The sequence below is a fragment of the Lolium rigidum genome, chromosome 6 (genome assembly GCF_022539505.1).
Source record: "Lolium rigidum isolate FL_2022 chromosome 6, APGP_CSIRO_Lrig_0.1, whole genome shotgun sequence".
NCBI lineage: Eukaryota > Viridiplantae > Streptophyta > Magnoliopsida > Poales > Poaceae > Lolium > Lolium rigidum.
Genome location: NC_061513.1, coordinates 299,741,090 through 299,759,311, shown reverse-complemented (window position 1 = coordinate 299,759,311; position 18,222 = coordinate 299,741,090). Strand labels below are relative to the sequence as shown.

The 18,222-nt window shown below is 49.6% G+C and overlaps 1 protein-coding gene across 1 annotated transcript; it reads right to left on the bottom strand.

The window, feature by feature from the left end:
- Positions 1-2,286: 2,286 nt before the first annotated feature.
- Positions 2,287-7,908, bottom strand: LOC124664452. Its single transcript, XM_047201969.1, has 4 exons — positions 7,847-7,908; positions 7,590-7,748; positions 3,161-3,450; positions 2,287-3,071 (listed from the first exon to the last, which is right to left on the bottom strand). Exons 1-4 carry the CDS (start codon positions 7,906-7,908, stop codon positions 2,287-2,289), a joined length of 1,296 nt encoding a protein of 431 aa, XP_047057925.1.
- Between the last annotated feature and the right edge of the window lie 10,314 nt (positions 7,909-18,222).

Here is an 18,222-nt window from a genome sequence, read left to right as displayed (position 1 = left end):
CGATGTAAAAGTAAACATGGACGTCGCTAGTTTTCGAATCCAAGTAGCTACACTCCATTAACACATTTGGCGTCATTGTTTACCCGTGATGCCCGTAAATAGTCCACTATCAACGACTTTTTCAAGCCATAGATCCTCGGCGCTTATTATTCTTCCAATCCTCAAGCTCTTTCACCGTGAGTGATGTGGGCATTACCCGTCGGGTACCCGACATTAGCCTACCTCCTCTGGCCCAACAGGGAGCCCACGAGAGGATCACCGCAGCCTACGGTTGCAGCGGTGGAAAGATGGAAGAAGGCGGATTCTTGACGGACAAGGAAAGGTGATGTCGATTAAGGAAAATATAGATTATATCTTGTCGGGCGTTTAACCCGCAACAGGTTCTAAAATCCGCATATTATAGATATACACAAAATCGGCGACGCAAAAGTAAACATGGATGTCACTAGTTTTCCAATCCAGGTAGCTACACTCCATTAACACATTTGGCGTCATTGTTTACCGGTGATGCCCGTAAATTGTCCACTATCAACGACTTTTTCAAGCCCCCTTGATCGAGCATGGTATCAACAACCAACGATGTATTTATATTTTACTGGTATGCGGTAGATAACACGGAGACCACCAGACGATATAGCGGCGATGGATTTATTTTCGGCCCATCACTGGTACGAATTACCAGGAGAACGTTCGATTTTGCCTCACGGGTGTTGTTGCAGCTAAATATTTTTTCAGTAATACGATTACATGCATGCTTCGGCGTTTAAAAACACCAGGACCGTTGTAGTGTTTCTCTATTACAGGCAGATCCCACATGTAAGGTCATCCCTAAGATGCATCCACTAACTTAGTTATCTCTCTTATGCTCCTGACCATAGTTGCAGGGTTCGGGATCGGTGGCGCGTTCCGCGACCCTGGATCGATCGACCCAGATCGAGGGTCGGGAACTCGAGTGGATCTAGGCGATTCGTTGATGGGTGGCAATCCTGTTCGTGGGCTCCTTGTTTCCATATTAGTGCCCCTAAAATATGGTAAGACCATTAAAAACAAAACAAAAAAATGGTAATTTCAAGCGTAATACTTGGGCTTATTAATACCCTTGATTCTGGGCTTCTTTTCTCTTGCCTCTTCATATTTGGGCACATCAATACCCTTGATTCTGCGTAAAAATGGTAACTGCAAGCGTCATATTTAAGCCTGTGTACCACGATCCACTCTATCAATCCACGGTAATCGACCCAAACCAAAAGTGGATCGCGATCCACGATCCAACTTAACGTTCCAGAAATGTGTACCCCTGATCGATCCTTATTCGCTGGCATGTCGAACCTCGTTCCCCGATCCCGTTCCTCGATCCCGGCGATCGTTCGCTGGCAACTATGCTCCTGACGTCGCCTCTCCTGCCTTGAAGACGAGTAAGTTCAGCCTCCCCCTGTCCTCCACCTCCCCCCGCCTTCTTCTGCTCCCACCCTTCAGCTAGCTAGTCTAGCAAGATCCGCCCGTTCTGACTCCATCGAGGAGGAGGACAACGGTGGCGTTGCTCATCTAGACATGCTACCGACAGAGAGGAAAGGGGGCAACCAACGCCCATGTCACCGTCTAGCACCTTCGTCCACTCACTGTCCATCGTTGTGCCCCAGCCAAATCATGGCCTCCAACCGCTAATCTGCCTAGCGCTGACGCCTCTTCGATGCTCACACTCGACTCCAGCACCAGGCAAGCGCCCGCAGTGGGGCTAATCTCTCGGAGCAGCGCGTGCATCGGCAACGTGAACTCTACCACGACTACCACTGCAGAAAGAGGCCCAAGTGGCATAAGGTTGGGGCTTTTACAAAAAAGAAAATAGAAAAATGACATATCATAAGAAGATATAGCATATACATGTGTTTTTCGCAAGGATACGCAGAAAACGTCATGCCGCGTCAGCTTGACATGACTGTCAAATGACCTAAATTGAGCGATAATTTTTTTTTTGAAAAAAATAGAGAGTCAACGGATGGTTTTGATGACCATAACGAAAAATAATTGTTTTATGATGAAACCCTAACAGGAAGAGTGGTGTTTTTTTTTGCAATCTTCTCGATTTCCAACGGTTGAATGTAAATTTTTATTACATATTCATCGTTGGCATAAAAGATATTCTACATCGCAGTTCGCAGTACATAATAAAGTTCCGAGTTTTCAACACTTTAGGCGACGACAATGCTTATTGTTGTGTTAGTACTTAGTACATGGCAATCATGCAAACATGCTAGGCCAGTACACAACGCACCATATAGAGCGTGTTTACTTCTTGCACACCACGCCTTGGCCGTTCATGCCACTGGCGCAGGTGATCCCGGCGAGCTCCGACATGACGGAAGCCTCGTTGTTGCTACGGCTGGTTCCGAAGCGCGCCACGGCGCAGTCCGCCGCGAACAGGCTGGAAGCCGTGAAGCTGGCATCTCCTCCCATAGTGGGCATGGAGGCCCTGACGTCGAGCTTGTTGACGTAGTCGGAGCGGTACGTCTGGCCGACAACGCCGTGGACGTCCTCGGTGAGCGCGTCGAACTTGAAGGCGAGCTCGAGGTGGGCGAGGCAGTCGTCGGAGGTGACGCCGTAGCGGTGCACCCTTGAGTCCTCCTCGGTGATGGGCACGGCGTTGACCCTGACACTGAACTTCCCGTCGAGGGCGACTAGCACGCCGTTGGCCGCCTTGGTGCGGGTCACGGACAGCGCGGGGACACGGCTGGACGTCCATTTGGCAGCGTCGACCTGGTCAGCCGGGAGGTGCACGGGTTCACCGTCGAGGGTGATCTCGAGGTGCTCAATGGCGTCGTCCCAGGTGCCGGTCTTCCTGGCGCCGACGTAGAGGTGGTGTCCGTCGAAGAGCACGGCGATGGCCTGGATCCACGTGAAGTCCCTGGACATGCCGCTGTGGCCGGACTTGCCGATGAAGTGCGCGTTGATGTGGAGGTCGCGGTCAGAGACGACGCAGAAGTCAGCATCCTTGCGGCCGTGGAAGTAGAACGCGTTGCCGTCGCCGCCGATGAAGCGTGGGTCGCCGCACGCTGCTCCCGGTTGGTCGCACGCTGCACGCACAAATAAAAGCATAGAGCGTATAGCCATTAGCCAAGACGACGAATTGGTTTACATGAATAGGTCAAGAGCTCGTTCTCACCACAAACGGCTTTGCAGTCGTACTCGGTGCAACTCGCGAAGCATGTCTCAGGGCAGTCGTCGGGGCAGTCCATCTTCTTGTTGAAACAGTAGGGGTTCTCCTTGCGGTTGACATTGCACTTGACCTGCTTCGGCTTGGGCTTGGGCTTGGGTCCCTCCCCATTGGGTGGGCTCTTTGGCCCCTTGCCCTTGTCTGATTGCGCCGTGGCTGCGGCGGCGGCGGCGAGAAGGACGACCGCGGCCAAAGCCAGCACGACTCCCAGACGTCTCGCCATTGCGAGCGCCCTCACGCTGTTACTAGCTTAGTCTACTAGTGTATTCGACGCTGATGGTTGGTCGAGATGGGTACGTTTGTATGGATGATTCCTACTTCCTAGGGTATTTATAGGGCCATCGATCGACCTGATACCTAAGCTCGCTTCAAACGTGGTGCATGTCAACGCTTGTGTCTTCACCGGAACGCTTGATGCCACAAAATGTATACCTTGCGTGCATTGATCATGCGTATGAAGCTTTATGCTACCGGCCAGTCATGATCGAGCTACAAACTCCCTCCGATCATGTTTAATTGGCACCACATATGTACGCAAGTAAGCTAGTACTATTTGTGCACCACAGGTAGTACATGTAAGCGTTGTTAGTGCGTTCTGAATTCTAATCTTAATTTCAGCTTCTGCGATGTAGCTTCGCAGAGGTTCATCCTGCTAAATGAAGCAATCCGATCGTCTTGCCGTCCTTCATTACAATATCTCTATCTCATCCTGAAGTCCTAGACTCTCTTCAGTCTCTTGTTCCTTCGATCATTCTGAAGTCAAATGCCAATACGCAATGCTTGAAGTGAGGAAAAGTTGCAGGGGGTCGAGTAATGGTGAGAATTGATGCGATCCGTCATGCGTACTCTATCGTGTGGCACAGCGTGCACCTACATTCAAGGACAAGTGAGCGTATTATCTTCAGAGACAAGCGCACGATTTTTTTTTTTTTATGGAAGCGCACGAAAATATTCGAGTTCAGTATTTCACTCTCTACCCCAATACTGTTCAGAACAGGCCCGCACATCCTTTTAACACTCAAAACCATTTACTTCACCGTATCGACTCCAATTCGTCTGGTTTTAGGTGGAAGGATAAAAAGTTTGATTGGATACATTCAGGATTTCAGGGAAAATAGAAAGAAAAACAAGAATACTTGGGAGCTGTTTTACGGTGCAATTTACTAGTCAGGTGGACTAGTAGTATTGGCTCATGGTATTTTGGGTAAGTAATATTTTTTTATTCCAGTTTTCTTCTAAAATCTGGAAGAGATTTGATGACAACTCTAGTAATCAGGAACGGGCTCCACCAAGGTGAAGACCTACTATATGTTGTCCACTGAATAGAAGTTAAAATCGTGTCAAGAGAATGTACCCGTCCACTGGAACTTGTGAACTAGCGCCAAGGTAAAAATACAAAATTTAAATCGAAGTCAAAACTTATAAAGTTTGACTAAATAACAAAACATTTGTAACGTGATATAAGTATATTATAAAAATATAAATCTAGTAATATTAATTTGGTATCACGGATATTTAAATTTTTGTCTACAACATTAGTCACACTTAGAGAAAGTTAACTTTGGACTAAATTTATAAGGCTTATTCATTGGAACAGAGAGAGTACTCGTGTATCTAAGTATTAGCATCTAATGATAAGTGACAAAAATAATCACGAATTGAAACTCAGCGGTCCAGCTAGATTATGGGCAGTAATTGTTAGGTTACATTTTATTGTAAACAGGTACTCCCCAGTCGCCTCTCTCCCAAGCGGCTCCGGAGGCGCTCCTCCTGCCCAACCCTAAGCCCCCCCTCCCCCAGCTCTCTCCTGGATGGTGTTGCCGCCGCCGCTGGCGGTGATGGCAGCGCCTATCCGGCCGATTCGGCGGTGGGCAGGGGAGATGTCTCTTGGCCGCGTCTCATGGCGGTTGGTGGGTGTCAGCGGAGGGCCATGTGCAGCGTGGCTGAACTTTGCCGCGGCCTGAGCGCCTCCACCGGAGCGGCGACAAGGAGGGGGTGGTGCGCCGCCGGGCACACCGCGGTGGTGCTGTAGGTCACCTTGATCCGATATGGGCCTTGGGCCAAGATTTGGACCGGGTGGGTCTAGGTAAGTGTGGTCCTGGTGTTAGTCCTTGCCATGCCGACGGACCGTGCTGGACTGCCGTCTTCATATCTTCCGATCTGGTTAGTAGTTGACCGGCGGCGAGGGGGCTGCTCTATTTTGCGAATAATGATGGTGGTCCTCAGATTCTTCTCGCGCCAAGTGAAGATCTGTCGGAAGCTTGTTTCCATCAATGTGGCTAGTTCAAGAAATGGATCACTATAGCTGGACTTTTTTTTTCGTAATTCTACTTTTTTTTGCTGTGTGCATCCTCTATTCTATTAGGGTATTATGTTGTTGCAGAGCCTGGGTGTAATTGGTATCTACGTGATATTAATATATGTTTTTTATCGAGAGAAAAACTTGATGTGTTTGGTTCTAACTTGAAAAATTCAATTTACTATCAGAAGTCCATCACACTTTCCACCCATGGATTCTTTTTTCCCTTCCCTACAAATTTGTATCGGCCTTGATCAGATTTACTACTAGCTATGCATGCACCAAACATATAAGGAAAATGGTAGCGGTATTGTGAGAAAGATGAAAGTGTAACGAGTATATGGAAGGTTCATATATTACCGAAGCTAGCAAATCCGGTGTGCTGCCTTGCCAGATTGTATTTTTCATCCGCCGATTTTGCCCTTTGGTGAAAAAAATTCTACTGGTTTGGTCAACAAGTATTAGTAAATCCGAACCATTTGACCAGTTGATTTGAACGGTCAGTATTTGTCTGTCCCTATCATAAAAAGTCCCCTTCCACATAGTACCATGTAGAAAATTAAAGGATCCAATGGGAGACCCACCAACCTCGGTTGGCATGCCCAGATAAGTCTACTCCAAGGCTTCATTGTGTATTCAAAGATGATCCATATATGGATCCATTCTTAACCTCAATATGACAGTGAAGTTCCAAAGAAAGTACTAGATTTGTCCAGATTGATCTTCTTGAGTCGTGACAGAACAAATGCAAGGTTTCATTTAGAGCCAACATGCTCTTTTGATCACAACGGGCAAAGAAGATCCTATCGTCAATGAACAAAAGGTGAGAAATTGGAGGACCCTCACAACCATTCCTAACGCCTTTTAATACACTAGCTTCCTCCTTTATCAGAAGCAAGCAAGAACCCCTTCATTTCAAAAAATAAATAGATAGGGTCTAATGGGATCTCCTTGGCGAATACCTCTCGTCGGGTTCACTGGCTTAGTAAGATCAGCGTTGACCCTCAGCACGTACCGCACGTTTGTCACACACTTCATGACAGTAGCAATCCACGGAGCCACAAAACCCAGTTTCAGAAGACTACCAACAAAATATTTCTACTCCACCCCATCATAGGTCTTCATCATGTCAGTTTTCACTGCAAAGAAGGGTACCTTAGCCTGTCGAATAGCGTGTAGACACTCATACACAATGAGAGGGGCATTATCAGTAATTAATTTGATGGGCACAAAGGCACTCTGATGTTTAAAGATTAGATTAGGAAGAATAATGTTTAGCCTCTTGGCCATGATCTTGGAGGAAATTTTATATAAAACATTGCATAAACTCATGGGGCGGAAGTTCTTAACATGTTCAGGGTTTGTCACCTTAGGGACCAGGAAAATAATTGAGTCACATAAACCTTCTGGAATAGAATCTCCTTCTAGAAAGCCCCTCACAACATTGCAGATCTCCTCCTCAAAAAGATTATAATGGGTCTGATAAAAGAGCATCGAAAAGCCATCTTGCCCTGGAGCTTTTGTTGGCCCCATTTGAGAAAGGGTAGTCCTGATTCCATCTTTGGAGAAGGGTTTATAGAGATCCTACTTCATGTCATCACTAACTTTCCTCGGGATACTATCAAGAACAACATCAATGAACATACAAGGTTCGTATGAAACCAGCAAGCTCCATACATCTCGAACCATCGTCTTTAGTAATAGCTTTAATATTATTTGTCTGTCAATGTGCGTCGGCCCGTGCATGAAAGAACCGTATTGTGGTCCCCTTCTCTGGCTCAACGCATGAGTGTTGTCGTACCATGATCTCCTCACACTCAAAACATGTCACACGGTTTCTTTTCTACTCGAACAATATGTGATGGGTTAGCACACCAAGGGCACGTTTGGTAAACTGAATGGGTTCACTAGCGTAGTGAGATGAAATCCACATCTTGTTCCGCATGAGCTCTGTGTCAAAAGAGGCACTTTGTTTGATAGCCTAGGTTGCATTAGTTGGTACCCTAGTGCCACTTTGTTTGGTTGGTCACATACTTTTCCTAGCCTCACCTATATGGCAACATGGTGACCTTACCTCACCCATCACAAGCATCAACACGTCGGTGATGATGAAGCCAGACACCACCACGGCACTGACGTTCACAAAACATCGGCACACCGGTGATCACGAAGCCAGACACCACCATGACCCCGCCGTTCACGCCGATCACAAGCATCACCACGTCGTTGACCACAAAGCTGAACACCACCGTTCACGCCGGTCACAAGCATCACCATGTCGCCGATCACGAAGCTAAACACCACCGGTAACGCCAGTCACAAGCATCACCACGTACCTGACCACGAAGCTGAACACCACCATGATACCTGCGGTCATGCCCGGCACAAGCATCACCATGTCGCTAACCACAAAGCTGAATACCACCATGACACCGCCGGTCACAGGCATCACCACGTCGCCGACCACGAAGACGAACATCACCATGCCACCACCACCATGGATTATCACCTCGCACTTCTCACCTATCATCACCATGTCGCCGTCTATAAAGATGGAAGTGAGAAGTTGAGCAAAAGTACTCCAAAATATACTCACACATACTAGAGGTACGAATTAGAGTATACTAGCGAGTCATTTATCTATCCGTCTATGTCCATCGAATCAAAAACCTTTCAACATGAAAGTCATGCGGAATGGTGAGATGAACCTACTGCTCAAAGGAAATTTCAAACGGTTGAGCGTGTGCGATGAATTTGGCAAAATTCGCTCAAAAATTCATACACAAAATTTTCGATTTACGACTGACAAAACTCAAAACCGATTGTCGAAATTGATTCATATCGTCAACACACATCTTTTTCATGTACAACTTATTTTGATTCATAGTATGGTTGTGTTGATTTGAAGAGAGGGTATGTGGAGTAGTGAAAGAGAGAGTGAGCTTAAGCCACTGCAGGTGCATACGTTGCATGCATCTAGCCAAATTGGACAAGCCCAATAAAAACGGCTGATTCAGACGTTGTTCCAGGACCTAGCCCGATGATGCTTTAAAAATCGTACGGTGCAACAATATGGAGGAACCAAGCAATCAAAGGGGCTAAAAGTTGGTGGCCCGATGCGAGCAAAGAGGTGTAGTGACTACCAAACAGGCCCCAAGGCGCCAAACGAAAGGTAGTTTTTTAAATTTTCTTTGGGGACTGGGCCGAAAGCCTCCATACTCCACTTCCTGAGTGAGCCTGCCACTCCTTGAAGTCTGGCCCAAGTCAACCTCGAGCTTGCTCTGGGCAGCCCATCACCTGGCAAGGCCTGCTCTCCCACCTGCTTCTAATCCGGCGGCCATAGCCAGGCCCAGGCCGCCTCAAACCGAAAGCCTGTCTGCAACGTACGCACTAGAGCCACGCATGAACTATTCTTGAGGTTGATGGAGATGTATGATCCAAGGTAGTGGTGGTGATGATGTTTTTTAGGTGTGCTCCACAGCTAGTCGGTTGCACGGAACACCATTCGTTCACCACCAGCATTGGGGTACGGTACTACTTATACGCAGGTAAAGTTTTTGCTCGTTGGCAGGCAGGAACGCAAGCAAGCAAGATTCAGGTCACCAGCGATTCGATGAGCATTCAGTGATTCAGAGCTCCTCGACACTGAACTATCACCCAGAGTCGAACGCACTCATCACTCATGGCGCCGACGCATGGCCGGGGCCCCTAGCAGAACCCAGAGTGAAAGCACTTGGCCCACGTCCGGCGCAGCCGACCTGAACATCACATGAAGGGAAGGTGGTGGCGCAGCATCCATCGGTGGTTCAATTCCGATCCAACCACCGGCACCACCCCCACCCCACTGCATGTGCCACCATCCGACTCTCCTCTGCCGCACGCACGTACACGGTACACGTGGACCGGAGCGACGAGTGTTAACTAACTAACTAACTAACCGCCAGTGGTTCTCCTCGAGATCTCTCTCGCGCTCTCGAACAGACAGATGCAGATTCAGATCTTAATCTGCTGCACCCGGCCACCAAGCCATTATTGACACCGAGGTTACTTGCGTTCGCAAACTCACGGTCGGTGTGCCGCACGGCATGTGACCATCTCCTCCTCCTCGATGGATCCACCCACCTGCTCCAACAGGCCGTGCCGGCACGACCGGCATCGCCACTGTACTGCTTGTACCTCGCAGCTGTCTTTTACGAATAGTACTGTTTCAATTATGCAGAGTTCAGACCTAAACTGAAACACAGAGACGGAACAGTCGAACAGGGTAACCATTATAAGAGCGAGGTGTACTATATATGAACCGTACAACCCTGATCATTCGGGGCAGCATCACAGCGCACGGCTAAACCACTTGACAAAGAAAACTCGGTACAGCCGAACGAAGAAACTTTCGGAATAAGAAAAGAAAACACACTTTTGCTAGCTTTAGATCAATTCAGAAACAACTTATATATAAACTCCAAAACTATTAGATTCGCGCTAAAATGAATTGTACAAACAAATTGGTTGACCGAGAATTATGCAAGAGGAAATTGCAAGGACCAGCAACTCTTGGGGAGGATGTTGCGCAAACCAGTGATTCTCCGGGAGGATATTGCAAAGAGCTCTAATGACCAGTTATCAGGGTATCCGATAGTTGGGTTTACTTTATGAGCTGACCCTAGCAGCCACCATGTCATTTGTGCCTGCACCGGCGAAAACGAGCTGGGGAAAATGCAAGCCTAATCCTAGTACTAATAGAGTAGGGATTTTGTACTCTGAAACTCCGTTGCTCCCTTTATTAAAAAAGACGAAAATCATTGCATGAGTTGTATGAATTGCAAAAAAAAAAAAAAAAAAAAATAGGACATACCCAATGGTATATCCTACATATGTCTAAAATGCAACAATAATCGGTGATAGAAATGGGTGTTTGGGAAATAACCGGTTTGTCCACGGTCTACTTCTCTTCTTTCCATGCGACGACTTCTCATTGCAAGGACAAGGGGAAAATCGCAGGGCATTGGTGGTCATCAAAGCCGTTGTTGACCGTTGCGACGCCGCCTCCACTTATGTGCTGGCATTGATGCTGATGGCGTTGGAACCTGCCCAATCGATGGTCAGGGCTTCTTATACAGCCCTATGCTCGGCTCCCGCATACGCTGGTTTACGACTGGGCGTACCTTCGGCCAGATTTCTAGCGGGCCTTCCTCGCCTGTGAGCTGCCACCGCCTTCACCACTGCCGCAGAATGCGCCGCCGCAAGACGCTTGGGAAGGGCAGATGGTTCCGTCGCCGTTGCCACCTCCGCCGTAGAAAATGCCACTGGAGTCCTCTGCATGGCCGCTGCAGGGGCCTTGGACACCGCCCATGCTCATCGAAATCACCGAGGACGAGGAAGATAAGTAGGCGGCGGTACCGGTGGTGCTGACACCGAGGCGGCCGTATCTAGGGTTCATTCAAATTTAACTTGTTTGGTGTCTTCGGCCAACGAGTCAGGGCGGACTAAATGGGGTGGCGCTGGAGAACTGGCTTGGCTGACAGTCCAACCCACAATCTAATTTCTATGTGCGACGCGATCTAAACGGATAAAATCGGACGATTTAGGTCGCCATTTTAAATCGTGGAGATGCTTTTATAGATGTAGGCGTGGCAACATATGAAAGCAAATTAAATAGCGGGCTGGTATGGTATACTGTGGTAGCGCAAAGGCAACGTGGCTATGAGGTGTTGTTTAACCGTGTAGTCTGGTCATCAGAGGTCTTTGCAACCAATTAGTCCTAGAGTTACTTGTTTGTGTAACAAAAACTTTGAGTAGCTGGTTTGCGCAAAACCTTCCCTAAGAATCGCTGGTCTATGCAATTTTCTCATTTTGCAGGATATGCAATTACATGTGCATATGTAACTGTAATTTTTTCCCAATTACACATGAACTGCAAATAAAATTGGTTGACCAAATATGAAGTTAGTTCAAGATCAAAAGAAAACTAAGGCGTGTCCATCAACCCAACTCATTTTGAACATCAAATTAATCCATTTTGACGTGTTTGGGTTGGCCCGCGACTAAAAATGTGGTTCAGTCCACCTCCTTGTCGGAGCACGGGCACACCTAGCGGGGCAACTTATTTCCACCATCGTCGTGGACGTGGAGGCGATTAAAGTCAACACGTCCCTCGCTAAATAGTGTTAATTTGTTCCTTTTTATAATGGCTCCAGTGGCTACATTTATGTTAAGTTAGGTCGCTTGGATGAGGAACAACAAGATGGCGCGTGAACGCTTTACGGACGAAGTCACCATTAGGGAGGCGGAGGAGACCGACATGTACACCGAGGAACCGGAGCACAAGAAGGCTTTCGGTGGTACCGCGAGGGGACGAGGATTGTGGCAGAGGCCACAATGCTGAGGACTGAGCTCAATAGGTCGAACGCCGCCATGGAGGAGGCGAGACAACGCCAGACGACGGAGCATGAGAGGGACAGAGCTTGGCGTGAGGCCATCGTGTCGATCCTCTCTAAATCGAGGCTTTATCCGAAACACAACCGCCAGCTCCGAGCAAGTCAGGGAAATGGCAACGGTCCTTGGCGATGCCTGCAAGTAGGAGAACGCCGCCGGCCTGACCCTGTTGACGTCAGAAACCCACCGGCGGGCAGCGACGGGCAACACAGTAGAGCCGGGAACAACTAGGGCTGCGGCTGGCCCCAGTCCCTCAGAGCGACGGCCCGCAAAGCCTCCCCGGTCACACGTCCGATGCTATCGCAAGGGCGTGCCACCCGACCTATACCCGGTCGAGAAGGTGTTGGATGATGCCTCGCTTAGTTTCCTCGCATAGCATACACGTAAACGTTAAATTCGAGCCTCGATCGGCTCTCAGGTTATCCTGTGAATCGGCTCAAGGAGCCGATCCACCCATGATTCGTACAAGGTGTCCGAATATATGGTGGTCCTGCTTGATCAAGATAAAGTTAAAACGATCTACGACGATTTAGGGTTTTCGCCGCATAATCGGATCATCCTACTCACGATTGGGCCTCGCGCTCGCGTACGGTGATCATAAGCCGATCCTAGACAGGGCCTAAAAACCAACACGAGGTTGATCCCCGGAACATCCCGTCTAGGGCTAGCGAATTACACCCTACACGCCGCCGGATCCTCCAACCCTTTGTAGGGCCTAACTATTGCAGATATTAAACTAATCCTTGCGCAGCAAGGAGCAACCGTAACGGATCGGATCTACTAAACTATGATCAGCGGGTGCCGCCCCTACACCTAAGATAGGTGTAAGGGCGGCTAGATGTATAAGGGTTGCACTACGACAAGCATATGATACGAAGAACAATGCTAACCCTAACACATCTAAGATAACTACGTTGCTCGCCATCAAAAAGGCTTCAGCGACGAGCAACGCATGAACAACGAGATAGGCTTAGGCCGCCTAGATCGCAAGATGCGATCTAGGCAGCATGGTGCTTACCGGAGAAACCCTCGAGACGAAGGAGTTGGCGATGCGCCGAGATTTGCTTGTGTTGAACGTTGGTTGTTGTTTATTCCATAAACCCTAGATACATATTTATAGTCCCGGGGACTTTCTAACTCAAGCGTGCACCTAACCGTGCGTGAGTGAAACTCTAACTCCTAACAGACACGTATCCTACTATGGTACAGATACACGGGCAATTAGCCCAAACTTGGTACACAAGGCCGATTCGCGTATTTCTTCTATATATATATATCTTCAAGTCCATCTTGATCGCGGCCCACCTCTGACTCGGTCAAATTCTGGTGATAACACATGCCCCCCTGGTTTTGGAAATGACATTCCCAAAATCATTACGCTTTTCTTTCGTCGGGTCATGTCGTGGCAGAGCAGAAACCGTCGCAGTATTTTCCATCATGACTTGCCTTCCCAACTTCTCTGCACGATTTGACAGTTTTTTGGCACCACCTCCTCGAAAACTGTTCGAACATTAAATCCCCACTTCTTTTATTCAACCGTATCGAACAGCTTCTCCTCCTCATCCTTTCCGCATTAGCACTCCAAAAACCCTTCGCGCACCATGTCTTCTTCTTCCTCCGCCTCGTCGGGACTTTCCCTCGAGTCCTCTTCCTCCCACGAGCCGACGCCAGAACCGAACCCACAAGAGGTCCATGCGGCCAACACCCGCCGCGCCATAGAGGCCAGGGAGGAGCTAGACCATGACTTCTCCATCTGGTCCGAGGACGACAAGTCCTCGACGGACGGGGAGAGCGACCTTCGCTTCCTTGCCGACGGGGAATCGGAGGAGGAGAGCGATGACGATCGCTTCTCCTGGGATGACTTCACCTCCTCCGAGGAGGTGAAGGAGGAGGAGGACGACGATGACAGCCCCTCCGATGAGCCGCCGGCCAAGCGCCACTGCCCCTGGCCAGGGAATCTCAGTGACTACGACAGCGACGACGACGACGACGACGACGAGGAGGATGAGGACAACGAAGGTCCCGCCGGCGGCCGCTACAGCAGCGACGACGAGCCCGCCGGGAGCAGCGCCGACAGCGGCGACGAGGGTGACGACGAGGGCAGCGACGGCCCGTAGATAGGACCCTTAGCATAGGATCAGCAGTAGTAGGCGGGGCAATGTATCCCCTTAGTACTCCCTTTTGAGAGCAATCAGCTCTTCTATGTAAGAAATCTGGTTTATCATTGAAGAAATTCCCCAATTTGATTTTGCCGATTTCCTTTATGCCAATTTAGCCGATTTCCCTTTATACTGATCCCGCTGATCGTCACTTAGCCAATGCTTAATGAGCCGATGACAACGCATCGGTCTCTCATGACCCATTCTTCATCCCTTTGACGTTGGAGCGATCGTGAATTTGATCCATGCCCGAAAGCTGACGTTAACATATCAATCCTTCACGATCTATCTTTTGCCTTTTCCAACCGATGACTTTGAGCTCTGGCGGACAACTAGGCAGATCAACGCTCTTACGAGAGCCCCGTAACCACCGCTGAAACGACTTGATGCTGAAGTCGATACCTCCGGGTTTTCGGATATTCGAGTGATACTCTTCGAACCTGCCCAATCCCCTTTTAAAAAGGTTATGATGGAGGGCCACCCAATGAAATCCCAATCGGCTTCTTAAGAACAGAAAATTCTACGCAATCAGTTGTCCCCCGAGCCTCTATCAAAGCGAGCATAGCAGTGGGCTAACCAAACGTGTCGCCATCGGTTCCCAAGTCATGATGCGGAGCCGGCCGATTTCAACAAAATCGGCTCTCCGAGCGAGAGAACCTTCGGGGTGAGCTGCCCCCCGAGCTTCTTCAGTCCACTTCTCACGCCTTGCAGGTCAGATCGGCTCCTTTCCTTTGGTGGATCTGATGCAACCCACCCTTAACTTGATCTGCACATTCATGCTGCTCTTGGCATTGTTCTTGAAGAGAGTATCTGAGCCATTAAACCACTCCATTGAGGAGTTCCTCCATTAGAGTCTCTCTTCGTGGCTCACTTCATGCTCCATTGACCCCTGCTTATAACAGTTGTATCCCTTGAGTTTGATGGCCATGCATCGGCTTTCTATCCTTAAGTCGATGTCTGCTGCATCGGCTGTGCTTAAATTTTTTTGAATTTCTACGGCCGAGATTTATGTATCAGCCCTCATACTTCAATGCCCATCAACAAAGAATATCTCGGGCTGCTGGTCGTTTGCAAGATACTCCTACCTCATATCCTCGTGTTTTGTCCACCTAGGTGCCCCCCCGAGCCGATCCTTTCAAGGGATTTGATGGTATCGGCTCTGTTGGACCAAATGTTGAGCCCAGGCAGAATGGATGGTGAGGATAATTTTGGCCGATTGCTGGAATCGGCCTCCACGTTGCTTGTTCGATGAAGGTTTTGTAATGTCCCTCCATAAATTTTTGGGGCCGATCACAAGGATCAGCCTCGCCACGTTTGCTCATTGATTTGCTCTTGCTACTCGGTCAGGCCGGTGGATAAAACCAGCCCAATCTCTGATTTTACCATGTTGGTGCGCTTGCTGTCGTCCACCTCGAGTGCGTCGTGTAATCGTGGAGCACTAAGCTTCGTCGGAAGGACGAACACCATGTTTGTGCCAGCCGATGTTTCATCATCGTCTTTCCTTTGCTTGGGGCGCCACTCCATTTTCCGTGGACGACCCTCTTCATCCAGGGTACGCTGAACTTTCGCAGCCAGATCAGGTCGTGCCTTCCTCAACGTGTGCAGGTATAATCTTTCAGCTTCCTCCAGGCCGCGCAATCGCTGAACCCTGCGCTTTTGGGAACGGCTGAGTCCATCAGGGCACCACCTTGGCCGGTGGTACCTGTTTTCTTCTTTTCCCTCGTCTTCTGAATCCTCGAGATCTTCCAACCGAGGGGACTCAGCGCGTTTACTTTGTGGCGGGAGAGGCCCTAGGCGCTTGAACACGGACACGTTGGCTGTCTCCTTCTTCTTCTGGTTGCATTCTGGGCAATTGCCGATTGTGGGCAATCGGCTCATTCCCGAATCCCAGCGAGTATCCGAAGAAGGGACGGTCCCGGCGCTCGTCCACGTCGTCTTGCTCCCTCAACTTTTCCTCGGCACGGCGCTCGTGCTCCTCCTCATCGCGATCGTGCCGACGATGTCTTCTGGCTTCTCTAGCCAGACGATCTCTTTCATCATCATCGCTGGATCGTCGGCGTTGGTCATACTGACTCACATACTTGTTGAGGAGGTGATCGGAGAGAGGTCGCCGATATCTTATGTTCTTCACTTCTCCCTCTCGTGACGTAGCGCTTGCCGTCTTGGCGGAGCCGATCGCGTGGAGCGGCTTCCTCTGTGTCTTTGCTATGAGAGCAGCTGCCCTCATCTCCGTCCTTACCAGAGTGGTGCCCAAGCCCTACCATGTTGATATTGCACGAGAATCCTGGCTGGCACCCTCCATGGTAAGTATACTCCACCACGTTCACGGCGCATGCCGGTGAACTCGGCACTTCCGGTGCTGCTGATGCGCATGGCAACGGTGGACGGGACTGGAGTGGCACCTCTCCTTGACAGGTCCCGCGAGCTGGTCTTGACAGAGAATACCGATGGCTCATGATTTCCTGGACCACGCGCAGAGCGACACGCTCCAAAGTGTTTACCAGGCTCTCAGAGTGGCGGTGCAGCGAATGAGCCACCATGTAGTTGATCTCCTGACGCAGTGACCTGGTGCGTTCTTCGACGGGGCGGACAGGTCCACTCCATCGAGTGCGCCTTCGGGTGAGAACCCCTTCCACCCGACGCCATGGGAGCGGGTTCGGGAAAGAGCCGATGAGTTCGGCTTCGAGGGCTGCCTTGATCTCGTCATGCTTCTTCTTGAGCTCATCGGGCGGATCCTCGTACTTGACCGGAGTGCTTTCCGCCATCTCGGATGTAGATGGCGATGCGGTGGATGTCGAAGATTGTCCCACTGGGCGTGCCGGAATGTGTTGACGTCGGAAACCCACCGGCGGGCAGCGACGGGCAACACGAGAGAGCCGGGAACAACTAGGGCTGCGGCTGGCCCCGGTCCCTCGGAGCGACGGCCCGCAAAGCCTCCCGGTCACACGTCCGATGCTATCGCAAGGGCGTGCCACCCGACCTATAACCGGTCGAGAAGGTGTTGGATGATGCCTCGCTTAGTTCCCCGCATGGCATACACGTAAACGTTAAATTCGAGCCTCGATCGGCTCTCAGGTTATCCCGTGAATCGGCTCAAGGAGCCGATCCACCCATGATTCGTACAAGGTGTCCGAATATATGGTGGTCCTGCTTGATCAAGATAAAGCTAATGAGATCTACGACGATTTAGGGTTTTCACCGCATAATCGGATCATCCTACTCCACGATTGGGCCTCGCGCTCGCGTACGGTGATCATAAGCCGATCCTAGACAGGGCCTAAAAACCAACACGAGGTTGATCCCCGGAACATCCCGTCTAGGGCTAGTGAATTACACCCTACACGCCGCTGGATCCTCCAACCCTTTGTAGGGCCTAACTATTGCGAGATATTAAACTAATCCTTGCAAAGCAAGGAGCAACCGTAACGGATCGGATCTACTAAACTATGATCAAGCGGGTGCCGCCCCTACACCTAAGATAGGTGTAAGGGCGGCTAGATGTATAAGGGTTGCACTATGACGAGCATATGATACGAAGAACAATGCTAACCATAACACATCTAAGATAACTACGTTGCTCGCCATCAAAAAGGCTTCGAACACGAGCAACGCATGAACAACGAGATAGGCTTGTGCTGCCTAGATCGCAAGATGCGATCTAGGCAGCATGGTGCTTACCGGAGAAACCCTCGAGACGAAGGAGTTGGCGATGCGCCGAGATTTGTTTGTGTTGAACGTTGGTTGTTGTTTATTCCATAAACCCTAGATACATATTTATAGTCCCGGGGACTTTCTAACTCAAGCGTGCACCTAACCGTGCGCGAGTAAAACTCTAACTCCTAACAGACACGTATCCTACTATGGTACAGATACACGGGAAATTAGCCCAAACTTGGTACACAAGGCCGATTCACGTATTTCTTCTATATATATATATCTTCAAGTCCATCTTGATCGCGGCCCACCTCTGACTCGGTCAAATTCTGGTGATAACAGACCCGTGCCAGGGAATACTTTCGTCTGTATTGCCGCACATCTCCCAAACTCCTTGAAAAGTGGCATATCTTCTGTGAACCCTCGTACCGCCGCCACAACGCATTGTCGATTTAGTCGAGAATCTG